The sequence below is a fragment of the Miniopterus schreibersii genome (genome assembly GCF_964146895.1).
Source record: "Miniopterus schreibersii genome assembly, chromosome: 5".
NCBI lineage: Eukaryota > Metazoa > Chordata > Mammalia > Chiroptera > Miniopteridae > Miniopterus > Miniopterus schreibersii.
In genome coordinates, this window is record NC_138106.1 from 81,625,575 (window position 1) to 81,648,044 (window position 22,470).

At 42.0% G+C, this 22,470-nt stretch overlaps 1 protein-coding gene across 1 annotated transcript in view; it reads right to left on the reverse strand.

The window, feature by feature from the left end:
- MED12L (mediator complex subunit 12L) overlaps positions 1 to 22,470 on the reverse strand; it is a 322,191-nt gene that overhangs the window by 31,186 nt on the left and 268,535 nt on the right. Inside the window, exons 30-38 of the mRNA XM_081137804.1 lie at positions 21,821 to 21,982; positions 19,530 to 19,641; positions 16,843 to 16,932; positions 15,721 to 15,830; positions 15,384 to 15,519; positions 14,403 to 14,564; positions 12,210 to 12,572; positions 10,274 to 10,430; positions 6,143 to 6,357 (exon numbers count right to left, since the gene is read on the reverse strand). Coding sequence (XP_080993930.1) covers positions 6,143 to 6,357; positions 10,274 to 10,430; positions 12,210 to 12,572; positions 14,403 to 14,564; positions 15,384 to 15,519; positions 15,721 to 15,830; positions 16,843 to 16,932; positions 19,530 to 19,641; positions 21,821 to 21,982 — 1,507 coding nt within the window. The remainder of the gene's footprint in view (positions 1 to 6,142; positions 6,358 to 10,273; positions 10,431 to 12,209; positions 12,573 to 14,402; positions 14,565 to 15,383; positions 15,520 to 15,720; positions 15,831 to 16,842; positions 16,933 to 19,529; positions 19,642 to 21,820; positions 21,983 to 22,470) is intronic.

The following is a 22,470-nucleotide window of genomic DNA, read 5'->3' on the forward strand; positions in this document are numbered from 1 at the left end:
GCCAGGAAGCTCTAGGCTTTAGAAACAGCTGCTAAAAATACGAATGCACTTAATAAACATCTCATAGATTTCTACCCTATGCTCAGGACATGAAAAGATGATACAAAATATTTTAAGACCCAATGCCTGACCAAGAGGGTCACAGACAACTGGCCTAGGGAGAGGTCATATCCAAGGCTTGGAGACATTAGTCTATCTTTAAAAGCATCTGCTGCCCTGTCAGGTGGCTCAGTTGGTTGGAGTGTCGTCTCATACACCAAAAGGTGGCGGGTTCAATTCCCAGTCAGGACACATATCTAGGTTGTGGGTTCAATCCCTGGTCGGAATGCGTGCTGGAGGTAACGCATCAATGTTTCTCTCTCCCCCTTCCCCTTCCTCTCTCTCTAAAATCAATAAGTATATCCTTGGTGAGGATTAAAAAAAGGGCATCTGCTAAATTCCAAGATCAATTTTTTTTTTTTTTCCAAACATATCTTTATTGATTTCAGGGAGAGGGAGAGAGAGATAGAAACATCAATGATAAGAGAGTCACTGATCAGCTGCAGCCCACAACCTGGGCATGTGCCCTGACCGGGAATCGAACCCTGATCTCCTGGATCCTAGGTCGATGATCAACCGCTGAGCCACACCTGGCCTGGCCCAAGATCAATCTTAAAGGTAAAGAAAGATAAGTGAAAATTCCCAACACATGTTACATTTAAGAAAATAGATTTCTGTAATTAGAAAATTGCCAAGATAAGAAGAAAAATGATATCGATTTCACTTTCTCTATGAGATAAGCAAAAATTGAAAGAAAAAAACAAAAACCATAAAAGTTCTTACGTAGCTTGAGAGTCACATTATGTATAGGCATTTAACCTGAGAAAACACTCCTGCCAAAATCAGTATCAGCGTTTCTCTATCATTTCCTACCATGAAGAACACAGGTCAATATTTATTAGAAAAAGAACTAATTGCATCCAGAATCGTATAATAAACAATTTGTCAATATCAGTTATATTCCACATAATTCTGTTTTTATTCTAGATTTTTAAAGATTAGCACAAGAATTTTTTCTGCCACAATACATTCAGTGAGGTTCAGGTGTATGAACAGTTTATACATGACCTACTACTAGGAGACCCTCCCAGGTGCAGGCACTCCCGAGGAGGCTACAGACAAATCTCATTTACCCTGTGGAGGACCATCTACCTGGTGACTGCACCACGTGAGCAATTCTCCTCCTTACAGGAATACCGTCTTCCTCAATTCTCCAGCACTTTAAGAATGGGGACTGAGAGGGAGGAGAAACTAGATGGCGGCGCAGGTAACAGCTGCACCCCCGCCTCCCGCAACCACATCAAAATTACAACTAAAATACAGAGCAACCATCACTCAGAGCCTCCTGAGATCCGGCTGCACAGAAGCCCCGCAACCAGGGAACTGAAGGAGCAGCGAGGCCGGGAGGAGGGGCGGAGACGCGGGCGGGTCGGGGCTGAATCCCAGACACACAGCCCCAGGCCCACACCCGGTGCCGTGGGTTAAACCCGGGAGGGAATCTCGGCGGCGGAGGTTTCCCAGAGGAGGGAGGGGTCCCAGCCCCACAGCAGGCCCCCAGCCCAGGGCTCCAGGGCCGGGAAGAGACGTCCCCACAACTCCGGGCTGTGAAACCCTCGGGGACTGTCGCTGAGGGTCTCGGAGGCTGCGGGAGCCCCAGCAGCTCCTCTAACGGGCCCGCGCACGGATTCACTCGGACGTTCCCTCTGAGCCCAGCGCCGGGCAGCAGCCTGAAAGGACCCGGGACACTCGGGGAGGAACTAACCTGCCTGAGATCCGGGCGAGAGGTGGAGGGCGGCTTCCTCCCAGGCAGAAGGGCTGGCGGAGGCCATGGCTCCTGTGGCAAGTCCTCCCCGCACAGCCCGCAGGCAGGCGCCATATTTGAGTCGCCAGCACCTGGCTCACACCTTTGGCCCCGCCCTGTGATTCCCGGAGGCCCCGCCCCTCCCCACCTGCAGCTCATTCAGGCCATTTCCAGGGGCTTTTCTGTGCAAGTGGCCTCTTGAGCCTCATGTTTGGGACTTTCCTAAAATCTCTCAAACAAGCAGCAGCAGGCCCCATAGGGCTTGATAAGTGGCCCCAGGCCTGGCACTATCGGCAGCTGCATTAGCTCATAGCTTGGCCTCTCCTGGGCACCTCCAAGCCCAGCAAAAGTAGCAGCTATCTACAGCTTGTTGTGTAGCTCATGCTGGGTGGCCCTGGGCAAGGCACTGGCACAGGCTGACTTTACACCTCCCGGGAGGCCTCAGAGACAGTGCACCTGGGGGTTAGACTCAATCACACTGGATTATAACCCTACCACATCCACGAGTGACACTCAACGGGTGACCTTGGTGAACACCAAAGCCCCACTGAAGTAAATCCTGCTCCATAGGGGTGTCTCCAACACAGCAGCTCTCTGACCATAGTTGCAGCTGGTCCTCACAGCTGATTGGTCTGGGGGTCAATTCCTCCCAGTGCCGCCAACAGCAACCAAGGCTCAACTACAACAGGACAGTGCACCGAGCCCACACAGGGCAGAACCTAGAAGGCCCAGCTCAGGTGACTGAGGAGGCTGAGCCACTGGACCCTACAGGACACCTACTACACAAAGCCACTCTACAAATTCCAGAAGACATAGCAGCTTTACCAAATACATAGAAACAAACACCTGGAAGCAGCCAAAATGTGGAGGCAAAGAAACATGTCACAAAGGAAAGAACAGAAGAAATCTCTAGAAGGGGAACTAAATGAAATAGATCCAAACAAGCTAACAGATACAGAGTTCAGAATTTTGATTATAAGGATGTTTAAGCAGACTATTAGGGAAATAACTGAGAAAATCGATAACATAATAAAGTACCAATTTGAAATGAAGGCTACACGAACTGAAATGAAGAATAATTTACATGGAATCAACAGTAGAGTAGAAGATGCTGAGAATCAAATCAGCAATTTGGAACATGAAGAAACAAAAGACACCCAACCAGAAGAGCAAAAAGAAAAAAGAATCTAGAAATAAATATGAAGATAGCATAAGGACCCTCTGGGACAACTTCAAGAGGCCCACCATTCGTATTATTGGGGTGCCAGAAGGAGAGGAAAGAGATCAAGAAATTGAAAACCTATTTGAAAAAAATGACAGAAAACTTCCCCAACCTGGGGAATGAAATAGACTTACAAGTCCAGGAAGCACAGAAGGTCCCAAACAAGAGGAACCCACTGCAAGAGACATCATAATTAAAATGCCAAAGGTTAAAGACAAAGAAAGAATCTTAAAAGCAGCAAGGGAAAAGCAGTTAGTTACCTACAAGGGAGCAGCCATGGGACTGTCAGCTGATTTCTCAACAGAAATTTTGCAGGCCAGAAGGGAATGGCAAGAAATATTCAAAGCGATGAAAAACATGGAACTACAACCAAGATTCCTCTACCCAGCAAAGCTATCATTTAGAATTGAAGGTCAGATAAAGAGCTTCACAGATAAGAAAAAGCTAAAGGAGTTCATCACCACCAGACCAGCACTACAAGAAATGTTGAAGTGTCTTCTTTAAGGAGAAGCTAATGAACAAAAGAATCTGACAAACTAAATAGATCCAGAGATATTGACACATGCAACAGAGATCATATTTCAGAGGAAAGAGGGAAGGGGGGTGGAGGGTGGGAAGAGATTAACCAAAGAAGTTATATGCATAAACTATGGACACAGTTAATAATGGGATGAAGGCCTGGGGAGGAGGTGGGAGAGAAGTGGAGGGGGTGAATTGGTGGGGAAAAAATGGGACACCTGTAATACTCTCAACAATAAAGATAAATTAAAAAAAAAAGTAGATACAGAAAAAAAGAAGTAAAAAAAGAAGAATGGGGACTGAGAAAAAACGCATTTGCTTCTGAGAGCCCTCCAGATGCTAAAGCAAGTTTCAACTGTTAGGAAAGAACATGGGGGAGGAGGGGAGGGAATATTATACAATCAGTGTCATGAAGTTGAGCTTTTACTGCTTGAAGAAGGGATTCCTGATTTTGCACAAGGAAAAGAAAAAAGGAAAGAAAGAAAGAAAACCCCAACAAGTGACAGAGCTGGTACAAAAGAATCAGAAAAAGAACTATCAGGTAACTATTATTGCAAGCAGTGTAACTCCAGGTGGCGTGAGAGAGTTGAGTCAGGCATTTTTGAATGGTTAGAGGAAGCATGGCAGCAATGGGGTCCTCCAGGTACACTTTGGGTCATAAGCCTGCCTTCTCCAAATATGCAAATTATTCTATTAAATTCTTTTTTTAAAAAAATTAGGGGAAATTGCTTGCCACGGCTACATGAGGACAGGCGCGTTTACCTATAAATTGCCCAGCAACCTTTCCCAATACTAGAAACTACTTAGATCAATTCAAAACTGAAGTTAGCAGTAACAGTTTAAAAGTAGGTTATTAATAAGGCAAATTATACCTTTAGTAAAAAGGTAGACATGAACAACTACATAACCTTATTGGAGGGCAAATTTTACTTAAATTAGTGGGATGGTTACTCAACTTCTAGTAAAATTTTAATTTATCTTGATAAGAAATAAAACAATCATCCCCAATAAAAACTAAAATACCACTTAGGTTTTACACAGTTCCAAACATGCTGCTTATTTAAGCAAAATCAACACTTTTAAAATATTTTAATCAAATCTTCATCATTTCTGTGTAAGAAGCAGCTTAGGCCCATCTTGCCTGACACCCAGGAAATTTGAATCACTGGAGGCCAGAGAGAGACAAACCATAGTGACTGTTGTTTGCACTCACATGCAATTCAAGTAGTTTCCTCTTCCCTGTCTTTATAATACAGGTAAAAAAAGAAGCATTTTTAAGAATGCATAACCCTCTCTCCCCCAACACTCCACCTCACTAAGTGGACAGAACGCACAAGTACAGTACATTATACAATGGAGATATGCATAGAAACTTATGCAAAGTACAAAGAATGTTTTTAAAAGCATTAGAATTTCTTGCCAATTTGAAAGTTTTGTGGTTTTTCTTAGAGCAGGATATACCTGAAGATTGGCTACGTCCTTTGAGGGTCATAAAAATGCCTAACTCATAGGACTGTCATGATATTTAAGATAGCTAATACACTTATAAGTGCTTGGAAGTGTGTTGGCAAATAGTAAGTGCTCCATCAGCATTAGCTGCTTATAAATAATATTATTACTATCATCATCATAATAATACAATTTTTAAGAAAAATTGGGCAACACAAAAAGTATATAGAAACTAGAAAAAGAAATCACAATCTCCCCTCCCTCTTCTTTATTTTAATGTATTTATATAGATTTGTGGGTTTCATGAGTCTGTACTAAGTTTTATGTAACTTCTCTACCATTATTTTGTTAAACAACTGTCATCTAAAAAGTTAAAGATAATGGGTTATAGGGAATAAAAATAGAAATAATATAAATCAAGAATTGAATGATAAGCATATATTGACAGTTATTTGAAATGTATTCTCTCTCTGCTATACTCCATGTTAAGTATGCAATAAAAACAGAGTCTGCCCAGGGCACTATCGGAGAAAACCTAAGAATCAGAGACACAACCTCAAAGTAGTAAATACAATAATAATACAGGAAAGTAGAGCTAGATGCATGGGAGCACAGAACTTGGGGCTTAGCGAAGGTCACTTCCAAGTGAAAGTTCTGCTTCTTCTAATGGACTAAAAGTCATCAGCTCTCCTTTCTGTTTTAAGGCATCCTTTAAATCAGGGGTGGTGGACTTTGCTAAGGGCCATTTGAATATTTATAACATAATTTGTGGGCCATACAAAATTATCAATTTAAAAATTAGCTATGAAAAAAGCTCCTAGATTTATTGAATTTCGAGTCCCGCCTGCAGTTGCCTTGGCAGGGCCAAACCAAATGATTTCACAAGCTGTATATGGCCTGGGGGCCAAACGTTCCCACCTGTTTTAAATGAACCTAAGACATTTTGAGTTCTTATTCGATCAATGGTAACAGTATTTATAAGCCTGTATGAGAGAGACCTGCACTCAGCCAAGTGTATGGGTGTGCACGCGGGAAGGACACGCCACACAGCCCTCGCTCTTCCCAGCTAGCGGGAACCATGCGAGCAGAGGACCCTGCTGATCTGGACACACCTGCTGGAAAGGCCGGGCCTGGGTCTGCCGGAGGAGCCGCTGCTGCTGCTGCTGCTGCTGCAGGAGCTTCATCTGGATCAGCTGCTGCTGCGACGTGAGGGCGTGCAGGGCGGGCGGCTGCATGAGGGCGCCCGAGCGCCGCTGCAGCATGTTCGACAGCGCTTGCTTGGTGTTGGTGGGGACAAAGGAACCTGCGGGGTCCAGTCTGGAGCCACCTACAAAAGCAACCAGAAGGCAGGGCTTTCTACATGAACTCAGCAGGTTTTCCTCATTTTATCAAAACGCAGAAACCTCACCTTCTGAGCCTCTTTATGGACCAAAATGGAAAACAAAGCACCACCCCAACCTACACAAGAACTGCATCATTGCCACAGGATGGGAGGGTGGTGCAGGAGTGATTATAACATCTGAATGACGTCGCGGAGGCCCACTTGAGCTGCGAAAGTGAAAAGCATGAAACAGCTGTCCACATACTTTGGGAAGCATGTGGGTTTAAATTATGGAAGGTCCTCAGGAACATATTACTTGCATAAAATGTGTTGTGTTCCTGGTGTGTTTTGCCAAGTGTCCTAAGCCAGGCCTAGAAACCCTTCTGTAATTTTAAACAATGGGAGGCTCATGCTATTTAAGCTTCTTTACCACGGCCAAGGAAAAGCCTATCTTACAGCAAAGGCACGAAAATACTTAAAAACTGGGAATGCTTGGGAACTTCAAATACCTTGATTCTAAAGGTTAAACACATCTTTTTTGAAGGCTAGAAATAAAATAAACAAGAAATGTTGACTATAGTGATGCTTAAGAAACCAAAGAAAATCTTAACATTCTGCATATGTAATTTGTCAAATGACTTTAAGAGTCTGGGGAATAAAATTCAACATTTGCTGACTTTTTAAAGTAGGCGCCAGCCCTTCCTCCGCCACAGTCTACATTCCTTAATAGAAATGTCTATATAAATACCTCACAAAAGATTTTTTTTTTTTTAAAGCAAGTTATATGATGGAAACAAACATTTTAAAGCTGGTCACTCAAAAAACCCATATCCTTTTACACACTCAGTACCACAATCAGCGATATTATTTACAAAGTGATTCAGCAGCACTTGGAAATCATTTGGTAAAAAATGGAAAGTCTATTTGGGTAACATATGGTATGGTGACTTGTTGAAGCAAGAATGAGAACTAATACACGAAAACTTAATTGACTCATTTTATAGATAATGGACATTCTTTGAAAGATTAGACTATGGCCCAGCCAGCGTGGCTCAGAGGTTGAGCATCGACCTATGATCTCAAGGTTCGATTCCGGTTCAGGGCACATGCCCGGGTTGTGGGCTTGATCCCCGGGTAGGGGGCGTGCAGGAGGCAGCAGATCGATGACTCTCTCATCATCGATGTTTCTATTTCTCTCCCTCTCCCTTGCTCTCTCTGAAATCAATTAAAAATATATATATATATTTTAAAAAAAGATTAGACCATGGTCTACTTTCTTTCAATTTTCCTAATTTTTCTACAATCTTACACCTCTGAATCAACTAAAAAAATAAAATATAATAAATATGGTTGAAACCTCTATATATGCCTACCCAATTACTTTCCTTCCCCTCTCCCATCAAATGCTATCCGGAAATTGATGTTTATTATTTGTACACATTTCCTTATAAATTTAGCATACTGGTGTGTAACATGAGAAAGAGGGAGACTGGTAGAGATGTATGAGAGAGTGTGTGTGTGTGTGTGTGTGTGTGTGTGTGTAGGGACACCATTTTACACTGTTTTGCGTTTTAACTAGATAGTATGTTAATGGAAGCTTGTTGTACATACTCTTCCTCAATTTCATAGGATTTACATTTTTATGAAAATCTATTATTTCATACACATAAACCCCTCATAAATAGTTGTTCTCATCACATTTTTTTCTTCCATGTCATCATACCTAAGACTTACATGATACCCAAGTTCCCCAACTTACGAATCCCTTCTACAGTGCTCTAGGATGAAACACACTTAGCCTTTGGTTCACATAGTCCTGTGCTTGACTCTACTGTCCACAAAGTTGAAAATGCTAAAAAGTTCACAAGGACCTTGGAATTAAAGAGAAAGTCAAAAGAGAGGACAATCGTGTACGATTTTCCACATTTCCCGTTAAGTCTAGTTTGTCCTTTGTAGTCTGCATTCACTCACTCAGCCTCCCTCTAAAGCCTGCTTACATGCTGCTCTAAGTCCTGGGGACACTGCAGTAAACAGAACATAAAAACGCCTGCCCTGGCAGAGCTGGCCGGGGCAGGCAGGTAAAGGAATGTGTGGCACATAAGCAAGCGCCGCTGCCACGGAGAGATGGAGGAGGGGAGGGGCACAGAGGGCAGTGTGGCCAGCAGCCCCGGGACAGGGGTCTGACCAAGCCCGAGGGAGGCAGCGAGCCCGTGGGGCTCTGAGGGAGCGCTCCCAGCACAGCAACCAGCAGGCGCGGCCGCCCTGTGGTGGGAACACATTCAGCCCCTTTACCCAGCCGTGGGTGGCAGGCTGCTTGCCCAGTGCTGCGTTTTGTTGCTGTTAATCCTCACCCCAGGATATTTTTCCATCAGTTTTTAGAGAGTAGAAGAGAGGGAGGGAGAGGAAGAGAGAGGAATATCGATGTGAGAGAGACACATTGATTGGATGCCCCGACAGGGCCGGGGATCAAACCTGGAACCCAGGTACATTCCCTTAACCAGGAATTGAACTCAAGAGCCTTCAGTCTGCTGGCAGATGCTCTAACCACTGAGCAACACCAGCCATGGCCTGAGTGCTACATTTAAAAAAAAATTTACCTTAAATCACCCACCCTGTGAAGGTATACATCAGCACATCCGTTTTACAGATGGTCAAGCTGTAAAATTATCAGGCACAAAGAATTTAAGACTTGGCTAAGATTACACAGCAGGAGAGTGGTGGAGACAGACTATAACCTAGAACTATAACCCCCAGACCAGCTCCCTAAGGCACTAATTTACAGGACAAAAGGTGGATTCTCCACTGCTTGAAGCCAAGAATCAAATATTTTCTTCCCTAGGCCTCAAAATGTCATACTCAACTTGAAGGCCTGGGGTGGGGCTCAGGGGTGGGGGCGGGTGAAGGGAAGAAGGGGTCAATGGGGAAAAGAGGATGCCATCTGTAATACTTTCAGCAATAAAGATAAATTTAAAAATATCACTATGCCACACAACACAATGCGTAAAAATACTACCTATTAGAATGGCACATCCTAACAATATGCAGACTGAGACGTCAAAATAATCAAACTTTCTTTTAGAAAGAAAATTAAATCCTTTCCTAATTTAGAGCTTTTTTATTTAGAAAACCTTCGTTCCATGTATAACATCTACCTGGGCTTGAATCAAGGCAATGCACACATCAGAAACAGCTCCTCTGGCTATGGCCCTTTTCCTTGTGCTAACATCTCAACCCACTTGCTGAGCCAAATTTCTTAAGTCCATATAAACAACTTAAAATTCAAAACATAAGAAAATGATAAAAGACATGTGCAATACTGTCTAATCTTTTAAAATGCTGGTAAGAACTATATCTGATAAAAATGTACACAAATTTCACAACATAAAACTTTGATCACCTTTATATCTTATAGCCTAAGATTTTCATCAGTGGCTAATTTCCTTCTAGCACTAGATGAAAATTCCAAAGTTGGCCTACAAATTCGTAACTGAAACCTTATTTTATTTTAAATTTTTTTGTTAATCCTCACCCAAGGATATTTTTTCAATTGATTTTTAAAGAGAGTGGAAGGGAGGGAGGATGGAGATAGAGAGAGAGAGAGAGAGAGAGAGAGAGGGAGAGAAACATAATTGGGTGCCACCCGACCGGGATGGCTATTGAACTTGCAACCCAGGTATGTGCCCTTGACCAAGACTCGAACCTGTGACCCTTCGGTGCTCAGGCTGATGCTCTAACCACTGAACAACACTGGCCAGGACTAAAATCTTATTTTAGGAGAAACATGTTGAATGGAGAGAATTATAGAAGTCAGCTGAGCACTCAGCTCTTGAAACTTCCAAGTTTTGGGAGGCTTCAGGTTAGAAGCAAAGAAAACTCCAAGCCACTGGCATCTCAAGTGGCTGACTACACGCTCTTCACATACCTGGAGTAAGAGATTGGTTCTGCAGGAAAAAGCCAGGCTGCTGGGGCTGACCCATGAGGTTGTAGCCCCACAAGGCAGGCTGTGGGTGGTGCATCATCTGGGAGGAAATGGGTGAGTAATTAGGAGGCACTCGGTACGTGTTGCTCTGTGGATACTCCTTCAACATAAAGTTAAAACAAAAAGTTACTTAACTCCACACACCAGACAGGAAATGAATGCAAATTCTTCATATCACATTATTTGAGATAACTCCTATTCCAGTATATAGGGCTATTTTTATAACAGGGAAGATGGGAGGCAGGAGTCTCAATACATTCTCCGCAAAACAACTATTTAAATTAAAACTTTTCCTTGATTTAAGAAGTACTTGGCTACAGTGGAGATGGAAGAAAACATCTTCTCTAAACTTTGTTTTAAAATACTAAGAGCACATTTAAAATACTGACGTCGACCACCAACCACAGCTGAAAGAGCATCTTTAGTTGCAAAGTCATTTCATCTGAGAAGGCCTTGCTGCTGCCTGGGGCAGGACCTTCCTGCAGAGGCCCACAATACTGCAGAACCAGTCCCAGGCCTGGACAGGATCTTACTTCCAGCTCTCAGGCCCCTATGCTGTAGGAGTGGACTCCACCCCTATCCTGCAAACACAGCCGCCCCCACACCCCTCGCCTCCTGCTCAGGGCTTCCTCTTCCTTCCTCACAGCAGCTACAAGTCTCCAAGGATCACAACTGAATGTCTCAATTCCCCCAATCTAGCCCTAGAGGATGAAGGAAAAATAGAATCTCAGAAAAATAAAACCTGCACTCCACCCGGCGGGAAGAGGCAGCCTTAGCAGTAGCGTGGGAGTAGGAGGCATGACCAGGACTCACTTGGGGAATGACATGAGTTTTAGGTCTTTTGCACCTGAAAAGAACAGAAATCCATCCGTGTGGCTGGACAGGTGCGGAGACCCAGATTTCAGGGAGTGGCAGCCTGCACCTTACTAAGCACCCCTTTCAAGACAAAGGGATACTGTCAGGAAGACTATATGAAAAGATGGCACTGACACTCAAGTGACAGCCAAAAGTGATGGTGATCATTTCTAGAATAATATTAATCTCCAAGCTGTGAGACAGATAAAGATATGTTTTGGCTCTGACACAGGTGAACAGTAAACAATCACGATGTCTCAACACTGAATTGTGGGTATTCCTCCACTGCATAGCAAGAACATCCCTGAATTTCACAGGAAAATGTCTCAAATTGTCTCTAAGTATTTTCCAGGTGAGGTTAAATGGAAAGATAGTTTATAGATTAATTCTTTAAGTTCTATAAAATTATTTTAAATTATCATCTCTTAGATTTCTGTTGTTTTCAAGAAAATGTTGCTATAGGTAGGAAGTCTAGTGGGCAAACAAGAAGTGAAGCTGTATCATGTTCATGTTCTCTTTCATAAAGCCTGAAACTACGGTAAAGGAAACACACGGAAGGAAGTGGAACGGTGAAATAGGAGATCTCAGAAACAGCCCATTCAACAGATTAGATGAAGATTTATCTAGGGAAAAGCAAATAGTGGTTTTTTTTATTTTAATATACTACAGATATCAACTGCCCAAAATACAATAACTATTTCAGACACGGTTTATAATAAAAATATGTAAGAGGATGAAATTTTATAGGTCTGAAAATTTCAAGTTTCAAATCTGAGAAATTAGGAGGCACTGAAATACTAAGTATCATTCACAATGGAAACCTAAAATGAAAGTCATGAAGAGCAGGGGAAGAAAAATCAAAAGCCATCATTCTGATTCTGTTCATTACGATGGTGCCTCGTTAGGATAATTCTTACAAAGAGGCTTCTACTTCTTTTAGCAATGTTTCTAGGGATGTAGCTTGGACACCAGTAAGTCTACCAGATGCTCCGGAGCCAAAGGCCCCTCTACTTCCCGCACTCACGTCGGCTCTTGAGCTTGATTTTGTCTTGCGCTTCCTGCCCTTTGTTTTCTTCTCTTCATCGGTCACAGTTTTTCCCTGATCTGACAGCTCGGCTGACTTCCTCTCTGGTTCCTGAGAAATGGGAGATGTGGGCTCTTCCTCCTCCTCCTCGGGAGGCAGGGGCAGTGGCTCGAGGTAGTAACTTCGGGGCTTGGGCATGGGGTGCGTGTGGTACAAAAGGAGGTGGTGCTGCTCTTCATACTTGATCACCTTCCGGTCCATCCGGACTGTCCCGAACCAGGCCCAGGACAGAGGAGCTGGGTTCTTCTGACCCTCAAACAAATCCCACGGGGACACCTTCTGCTTTGTAGAGACCTGGAGACCCTGGGGGAAAATAATGCTTTGTGACCACACGCTCAGATCTTTTCCTGACGAGAGGCCGGGCTAGCTTAGGGCATGGATTCAGAGAACATTCTGGCTAGTATGGGCCTTGGAGAGAGCCTCAGCCTAGAGCACACAGGCTAAGTAACCAGCCCAGGGCCACACAGCTAGAGCACTGGAGGGCGGCGGCTGAACCCAGAGCCCAACATTCAGTTCTCTGTCCCTTATACCACTGAGGCTCTGTCCAGGCTGTAACACCAGGCAGTCCGGTGCAGCTTACTGTAAAATGGCATTTTTTCATTTAGTTTTCTTTTGTTAGCAAAAAATAATTTCCAAGGACTGCTGCAAAGTTGATCTTACTGTACTAAATTACAATCAGTTATAAACCTTTGGAATCTATTTACTGATTTTAGGACAAAACAAAACTTAACAATCAAGTTACATTCAGCCTCTAATTGGGCTCAAATGAACTTCAGTCCAAACATGTACAGACTTGATTCAATACGGGCACCTTTCATGTACTTAATAAGCCATTCTCTGAATAGTTGTCATATTATTACAGAATTAACTTGTAACAACAGGTAGAAACAAAGTCCTTCAATTCAAGTCTATTTCTATTGAGTTCAGAGGAGAAAATGTTATTCTGTTTTTGAAAATAAGTAGTTTATTTTTAACATTAATTGGTTATGTCCTTTGGTACTTTCCCTGGCATAGCAATCTGAAGATACTTTTCTTCAATATGACCCCAAAAATAATATTCAGGTACCCCATTAGCCATGGATGTTCCTGTTCTTTCCTACACACTCTTCCATCATCCAGCACCAAGGCTCAGTACCATCTGCATATTGACTTGAGATTGGACTTCTCTCCTGGGTGCCCAGACCACATCTCCAGATGGCTTCTACATGTCTCACCACTAGAGAGCCCACCAGCACTGCAAACTCAACTTGCCCATGATTCTAGCTCTTTCTCTCCACAGTGCACTTATATGGTAAGTACTCAAGGCACTCCGAGTTACTGCAGCACTGCAGTTCTCCTGCGAGCCACTTTTCTTCAGGTCTCTGCATAAATTCTTCCTTTTGTCTGCATCACACTGTTCCCTACCTCCCAGCTAACTCTTAACCCTTCGAAATGACTCAAGTGCCAGTTTTCCTGGGGATATCGCTCCAACTACCTTCTTCTTATCTGAGAGTGATAATTCCTTCTCAGGGTCCCCAACACTCTGCAGCATGACACACACACCTCCCCACACTGTAATTGTCTATCTACTTCCACAAGGTAGGAGCTTTGCCTCTCACCTCTGTCATTTTGAAAATCTGTGGTTGCTCACATTCACTGAAAGAATCATGGACCCCTCTTCTTGTATTATAGAAAACGTTGCTTAATATTTTATGTGAAATCAAGTGTTCATTAAATATTGCTTAATTGACCCCAAAATAAAGTACCATCATTTTAAATATTTTTTACTCAAAATAGTTTACTACATAAAGACTTTCATGAACAAAATTTTCTTATCTAAATATATTACTTCCAACTCTGAAGTAAAATCAGACCTGATCTTTGCAATTTTTTTTACACTAAGCTTTTTAGTTTTCTGTTGTTGAATTTAAGAAATTCACTTAAATTCAAGTACAGTTTTAAATACAGGTCTTGAAAGATCTGACTTATTTTATGATAATGCTAATAACCATTGCACTTAAATGATAAAAATGTTTTTAAAAAGCAGGAAACTGTAAAATTAAGATGTTTTATATGCTTTACAGGAAGACGAGATGTATTTTGTTTTTGTAAGTTTATGTAGTTATATAATGAGAAACAAACATTTACTCTTGCCTGTTTTTTGTCTATAGAGTCGAATCCAGCAATTTTGTTTCCCTTTGTGTCAATCAATGAACCCATAGGTTCACACGTGATGACATCACATGTCTGTTTTGGCAAAGGTAGCAGTTGTCGAACTTTGTCAATACTTTCTGACCGCTTGTCTCCTAGTTCTTTCTAAAAAAAAAAAAAAAACCAGAAAAGAGAGAGGGGAAAAAGAGAAGTGGAACAGAAATTACAATGAAGGCAAAAGTTGGCCAGAAGGAAGTCCCCTTATGAAACATTTCCTTTCATACAGTTGGGATGTTCTTTCACTTGGAACATGGTCTAGGGTACAGCTCTCGATCAGAGTCCTGAGTATGTTTCATTTCTTCATTTTAAGTAGAAAATAGAACATACAGAAAGGCACCCTTGTTACACAACAAACATCAGTGCTGAAATGACAAAATCCAGGGCGGCCTCTGTGATGAGAAGGCAGGAGCTGCAGCACGGAGCACACTCTCGAACACGGGGTCACGCCACAAGGTAACCACTGGTTATTTTATTTTAAGCTCATCAGATATATTGATTTTTCTCCTATGCTGTTTATTTACAGTTTATTTAAAGACTGTGTTAGTGGTTAGTAAAGTGAATTGGATTTAGAACTATCAACACAAGTGATTATTTTTCAACTGCCTGTGCCAGTCGAACCATAAATTTATCCTAAATCTAATGCTGTCATTTTGGTTAGACATTTGGTAATGCATTTCTACAGTTCCTTAAAAAATTAAACATGTTTTATGAATGTAAATTTTTTTAACAAGACAAATCTTCAAGCTATATGCTTATTACTTTGGGGTTCTAGTGAGCTAAAGTAAAGCAAATAGCAAAATAATCACATTAAATTAACTTGAGTGCAACAAATAACATTTAATGAATAGTAAATTAGATAAAATGTACTAAATAACAAATCCATAAACAACCCAAGCTCATAATATAAGCAAGCCACAGACTTACCTTCAGTTTCTTTACTAAGTTCATGTATGCACGCTTGTTCTCTTCAGATCCCCCTGGGGATGCACCGGGCAGGTCAGAGGCTAAGGTTCCATTGATTAAAACGCCCAGCATGTCAAGAACTGTTGTGAATAATTCACTAAGAGGGGGCAGAAATAATTATTTTCACCTTAAAGCAAAACCAAGATACTCTTAACTAGGTGGGAATCTTTATTTAGGGTACAGAATTTTTAATGGCACCTAAGAGAGTAAGATGCGGCAGAATCTGTTGTCAGCACATCACAGCCTCGGCCATGTGCGTGCGGCAAAGGAAAGGGGAGCGGTACTTGTTAGTGCGTACTTGTTAGTGTGCATGTCCACGGTCCCGGACGTGATGATCTGCAGGAGGAGGAGGGCCCAGTCCGCGGTCCACTGCGTGCTCCTCTGCACCGTGTCAAACATTCCTCCCACCTGGCACATAGATGAAACAATAAAAAATCTGCACTGTGTCTAAGAGAGAAGTAGCAACCCATCACTTTATGTAGCCAAATTTTGATTATTTAAAAAGTCCTCATAAAAAGAAGGGAGTACCCGAGTGTGGACACCTCATCAACAGGAATTACAACTGACCCTTGACAGCTGACCCCTGAAAATGCAGAGGGTTAGGGGTAATGACCTTCCTCTGAGAAAATCTACATATAACTACTACTACTATAAACCAACATAACTGGCTTTTTTTCATTCCTAAACTTTCAGAATACCCTGTTTTATGATGTAATTTTAGTCAAATTAAATCTAAATAGGTCAAAATCACATAATCCGATGATCTAGGGCTTTGTGTTGTCAATTACTATTGAATCTAAGCCTGATGCTGTAATAACATTTGGAAACATCCAGTAACACAGAAGGAGTGATGAGCGGGAGGCTTGGCCCATGTCTATCCTCCATGTGTGGGAATTAAGTTGAAATCAACTGTCGGATATGAGCTAAGCCATCCTCCAGAGTGGCCGTCATCTGGCCTGTCCAGTGGAAAAGGAAAATGCAAAAGAATGTTCACTGTGTGAGAATTTTAAATTTCTGTAAACCTTCCATGTACAATTTGTTTTTATGACCAATCTGATGAAAAGTTTGATGAAATTTTGAGTTAAATGTCATTTTAATATGTGTTTTAAGCAAGTGTACTAAAAGCTAACATCCATCTCAAAATAATAGTTCTGTAAGTCCCCCTCTGAGCACATACCCAAAAGGAGAGAGACCCTGGGGCGGGGGTTGCAGGCGGCCAAGTGATGCCTAAAATACCTCCTGCCGTCCAGAAGTCAGGCCAGACAGGAAGGGCAGCAGCCAGGAAAACAGAAGGTTAGAGAGACAGGGAAGTAGTCACAGAGAGCACACAGCAGAATGCCTTACCTCGCAGGGAAGTGTGACCACAGAAGTGGGCAGCTATCAGATCAGTGTAGTGCAGGCGAAGATGAGGAGCGCTTACCAAGTTCAGGCGGAGCTGCAAGGCCTCGTGCATCATCTGCCGGGCTCTCATGTCATCCTGGTATCGCTCTTCTCTCCAGTTGCTCAGGATCTAAATCAGACAATCCACTTAAAACACAAAACCCAGAACTTGTTTCCCCTGTTAAATTGAAATTTTTCATATTTTAAGTTAAACCGAGCTCTTTACTGACAGTCAAAAATAACTTTCTAGTTTAACAAATAAAACTTTCCTCCCTTTCCACCCAGCAGACAGAAATCTGGCTACTTCTTTGTCATTATCTCTCCAGGTGGGGGAATAAAAATCCTCTCTAATTACTTATCCAGTGACAAGTCTTAGAAAACATTTTAGAGGACCATCAAGTGAAACATTAACAAAAATAAAGATTACTTCTTAAACACAGCTGACTCTTAACCAACATGGTTTGACTGTGTAGGTCCACTTTTATGTGCATTTTTCAATAAATATACAGTCAGCTCTCTGTGGACCTGGGTTTCACTTCTGAGAAACAGTTTTTTGATCTGAGGTTGGAAATTTGTGGATTGTAAAGGGCCTACTATAACATATTGCGCTTTGCCATTTTATACAGGGGATTGAGCATCCCTGGATTCTGGTTTCTGAGGGAAGTCCTGGAACCAATCCCCTGTGGATACCAAGGGGGATGACTCAAGTTTTGGGGAGGCAAAAGTTATACAGATTTTTTAATTCCTGGGGGTTGGTGCCCCTAAACCCCATGCTATTCAAGGGTCAACTGTACATCATTTCGTTGGTCTATAAATACACATATTGGACAGATAAAGTCACATTTTATATCAGGTGTTTCTAGGTACATGCTGTGAACCCTAGCAAGTGCATTATTTTGGTGTCCTACTGAAGTGGAATCTTGCTATTTTATAGACTTGTCTTCCTTGATAAAGATAATATGTACTATTTTGAAAATGTGACAATGTGGGTATCAGTCAAGTGGCATATGCATTTATAACATGAATGCTTCTTTACCGATCCAGACTAATGCTGGAGAAAGGGAGGTTTTCTTAGGAAAGGCAAAGCACAAGTGGGCTACACCCCAGAATCAGATGGCATGAGCAAAAACAACCTCCCCCAAATCCTACATGGCCATGCTCTGAAATATGTGTTCCCTAATGAGAATCATCTTTAAAAAGTTGAAATGAGTCACATGCAGAGTAAGCCAGGCCCAGAAGATGACCTGGAAGTATCCTGCGTGGCAAGAGAACACTTCCCACAGCTCATCAAAAGATATGGCCCTTCCCCAAGGCTAAGTTAAGGGTGCAAGATGGTCTACAAAGCACACAAACTGCCATGGAGCTTACATTCAAGGAGCAAGATGAATAACGCTAAGTCAGGTGTAACAAGTGGAATGAACCTGGGCAAGGGGATAGAGGTTGACTGTAGTTCTATTTTTAGAGAGTGATCAGGGAGGGCCTCCTGAAGGAGGTGACGTCAGAGCAGAGACCTGATGAAGTGAGGGAGACAACCATGTGCACATCTGAGAGGAAAGCCTTCCAGGAGAAGGGACGAAAAGATGCAATGGCACTGCAATGAGAATTTGCATGGCAAGTTCAAGGACCAGCAACATGGCCACTGTGAAAAGAGTGGAATGAGCAAGGCCATGGCTGTAGGAAACAAGGTAGAAGTGAGAGCCAGTGCCAAATCACGTAAGGCCTTATAAGCCCAGACTTTGAATTTTTATTCTAAGTATAGTAAGAATGATTGCAGCACTTGGGGCACCAAAGAAGTATGTGATTTGCATTTAAAAAGGATCACTCTGGTCCCAGACATGCACTGAAGGACAAAGTCTGGCAGATTGGAGAATGAACTTGTGCTGTTGAGTTAAAAAAAAATAAAAATAAAAATAAAAATAAAAAGGATCACTCTGGCTGCTGTGTAGAGAATAGATTTCTCATATCCAAAAGGTAGGAGACAAGGGGAGAACCAAGTGTCCTTGTTCATGTTCATCTAGATTTCAGTACCACCCTAGGGAACGACGTGGTGTCATAGGACCACAGCACCACCGGAGGGCACCATTAGGCTCTGCAGCAGGATTAAACAGCCCACTTGACCAATCTACCCACTCTGCTTAATTCCACAATCTCCATTTCTAATGTGGTCACTAGTTTCCTTGTGGTTCAGACAGTGCAAGTGCCAGGAGAACTGTGGTTGCTGGAAAGGCAAAGTTCGTATTCTTTATCAGTGAACCAAAATGCCTTCTGATTTATAAATGAGTACCTTGTGCACTTAACCAGCATCAGCTTAGCCCTGGCAGTAAAATAAAATTGAGTTTCTGTGCCTACAGGGCACAGACAGAGACCCTGCCTGATAGATGGAAGCCCAGTTAGGACCCGGATCGCTACTGCTCTTTCTCACTGCCATGCTGATAGCAACAGGGACTGCTCCAGGACCCCTCCCCCTTGAGGCAGGGTCAAGAGCGGAGCAGACATACCCAAGTTATGTGCAATACACAAAATGTTACTTTTATGGTCTGTAAACATTAATACAAAATTGTTAATCTTGTGTTGACTAGAACGCCAGGTAGGAGACGGGCATGGATTATGCCTCCCTGCATCTAATTAAATAATGGTGTGTCCTTATTGGTTTAACCTCAGCATTTGAAAGGAAAACAAATTAATGCCATTAGAAAACTACTTGTCTGGCTTAATACTCTACTTTACCTGATTAACTTGATTCTGGAGAGATGTTAGGAGACCTTCTCGTTGTTCATCTTGTCCCTTAAGGCAGGTAAGGACCAGTGAGAGGAATGGTTGTTGACTCAAAAGAGACATACTGCAAAGGAAGTAACAACAGCAGATCTAGTTAGAAAGAATGGATTACTTCCTCTGCAACACTGATTTCCTGCCTTTGGGTTATTGACTCTTACTTATTTATCTATTAGAAAATGGAGAGTTTAGTCATATCTGTACTGATTATATTAAAAGCCACTGTAATGCTTCTAAATAATTTAATACTGAAGGCATTCCCCAAACCAGCATAAATTCATACTGCAAATGAGTATGTAAGGGGGGTGTAGGGAGAAGAGGGTTTGTATTTGACGTCAGTTAGCTGTATATTTTAAAGTATATATCAAGAAATATCACTTTATACACAGAATAAAATTATAAATTTTAAAAGCCCTCTCACACAAAACTCTTACGTTAGTATTCAGGCCTATCCAATTGCTGTGCTTGTTTTATTTTCAGCTCATTTCTCGAGAACTAACACTGGTAGAGCTGAGATCAGCATCTGGTCTGAGGACCTAGGAACAGATGCTTGCTTGTGACCTATGGAGCACAGTCCCCCCACACCCCCACAGGCTCGGCTTGCAAAGGGGTTTTAAGACATTTGGTAAAAATTTTATTAAAATTTCTTCAATTATTAGAGACCAACTAACAAGTCATACTGATAAACTGCTACAGTAGAAAGAAAAATTTCTTAAAATGAGATCAAGGCCAAAATATTTCAATCTGCTTCATCTTACACCAGCAGAAATGAGAGAGACACTGACTTGGGAACGCCCATTCTAAGACTTTGTACTACCCTTTGTCCTCTCTGTGGCAGGCAAGGCAATGTACAATCACCCATTAGCTAATAAACTCTGAGAATTAAGTTGAGGCATCTGGGCCCTAGCCAGTGTGTCTCAGTGGTTAGAGTCAGTCTGCGCACCGAAGAGTCGCAGGTTTGCTTCCCAGTCAAAGGCACGTACCTGGGTTGCAGGTTTGATGCCCGGCCCAGTAGGTGTGTGTGGGAGGCAACCAATCAATGTGTCTTTCTCACATTGATGTTTCTCTCTCTCTCTGTCTCTCCCCCTCCCTTCCATTCTCTATAAATCAATGGAAAAATACCCTCAGGTGAGGGTTAACAAAAATTTTTTTTAAAAATTGAGTCACCTAGTTGGTTAACTGATGCCAGCAAACATGATGAAACAAACAGGTAACAAAATACAAGCAAAGTCAAGACTCTACATACTTTAGTTAAGAGTGCAGGCTCAGAAGTCAGACCACCTAGTTTAAACTCCAGCTTTCTAACTCCTTAGCTGTGTGTCTTCAAGAAATTTACTAACCTTTCAGTGCATCAGTTTCTTCATCTGTAAAAAGGGTATAATGAGAGCACCTACCACATGATTGCAGTGAGATTTTAAAAGTTCAAGTACGTATAAAATAAATTTTATATAGGGGGCTGGCATTTCGTAAGAGCTCAATCAGTGGCAGCTACCATAATATTATTAATTAGGGGAAAAGAAACCAGCACGTTCAAAATGTTTATTTTATTTTTTCTTTATTTTTATTTTTTTCATCACCATTTATCCCTCATGTACCCTCTCCCACCTCTCCCCACCCTCCACACCAGCCCCCACAATCAAACAGAAGAAATGACTATTATTTCCCTTTATCCTATGGTGCTAAATTCACCACGTTTTCACATTTGAGTGTGACTTCCCCAGTAACATAGTCAGTTTTCAAATACAATCATTTGAAATTGTTACTAAGGCACAAAATAAATTAAGAAAACATTAAAATTCATGGTTTATAAGTTTTACTATCTAATCTAGAAAAGAGCTTTAAATGCTAAAAATGTCAGTAACCATTTCAGGGTCCAACAAGACAGAACTAGAAATAATTATCTGTATTTTAAACATAAAAACCTAAGTAATAAAATAATGAAAAGTAATTAAAAGTAGAAAATGGACCAAGTGGCTCTCCAGACCGGATTCGGTGTGAAGTGGGCCTAAGAAGCCAGGATTTTAATAGCACAGCAGTGATTTGGGTGGGAGGTGGAACTGAAAACTCCTGCAGTAAACAGTACTGCCTAGAACTTTTTAGGAACAGCACCTTGCCTAACAAAACATTTTCAATTCCATTTAAGAACGCAATTTCAGTGGGCTCGGGGGGGCAGCAAGCATGTATATTTGCAGACAGCCACGTGTCCTTCTTTACAGTCTCACATAGAGACACACTTCTGGCCGTACCTTTTCTGCTTTTGTCTGTCTCTTTCCTTTTTTGAAGACGAGCCCAGGTGCTGTCCCTTCTCCAGCTCCTCCCCAGCAGCTTTCAATACTCTTCCTTGCACGGAGGTCGGCAGCCTGGCAATGAGGGGGGCCACCAGCCACACCCCCCTGCGTTCAGAGGAGCTAAAATCAGAAACAGGCGTTACATCCAACGAGGCACCTTCTTCCCTGCTCTCATAGTTGTAACAGAAATTCCCACGTAAAGCTTTTATGAACAAGATAAAATGATTATTCCAAGTTTCCCTTTCATTCCTTGCTATCGTTCATCTTGCCAAATACCAGATATTTGCACACACTTCTCCACTCATGCTTACAGAAGGCAATAAAGACGGGGTTCTGGGAGGATACTATAAACTTTTAAAAAACCTATAGTTTTTCCATGACCGTGGCTCTCTGATTAGTAACAGTCCTTTTATCCAACACTTTTCAGTCATGGTTAGGATAAGAAGTGTTCTGATTACGTTTAAGCACACTGAGAGCCAGTTTTTAAAGTTTTAGAATTCACCAGTTATACTTTACACCAAAACAATAAAACACAACTTAATCTGCCTTTCGTGATTATCATTTGTGCAAAACTGCCAATTAATAAAGAAGGCAGAAAAAGTGTTTCT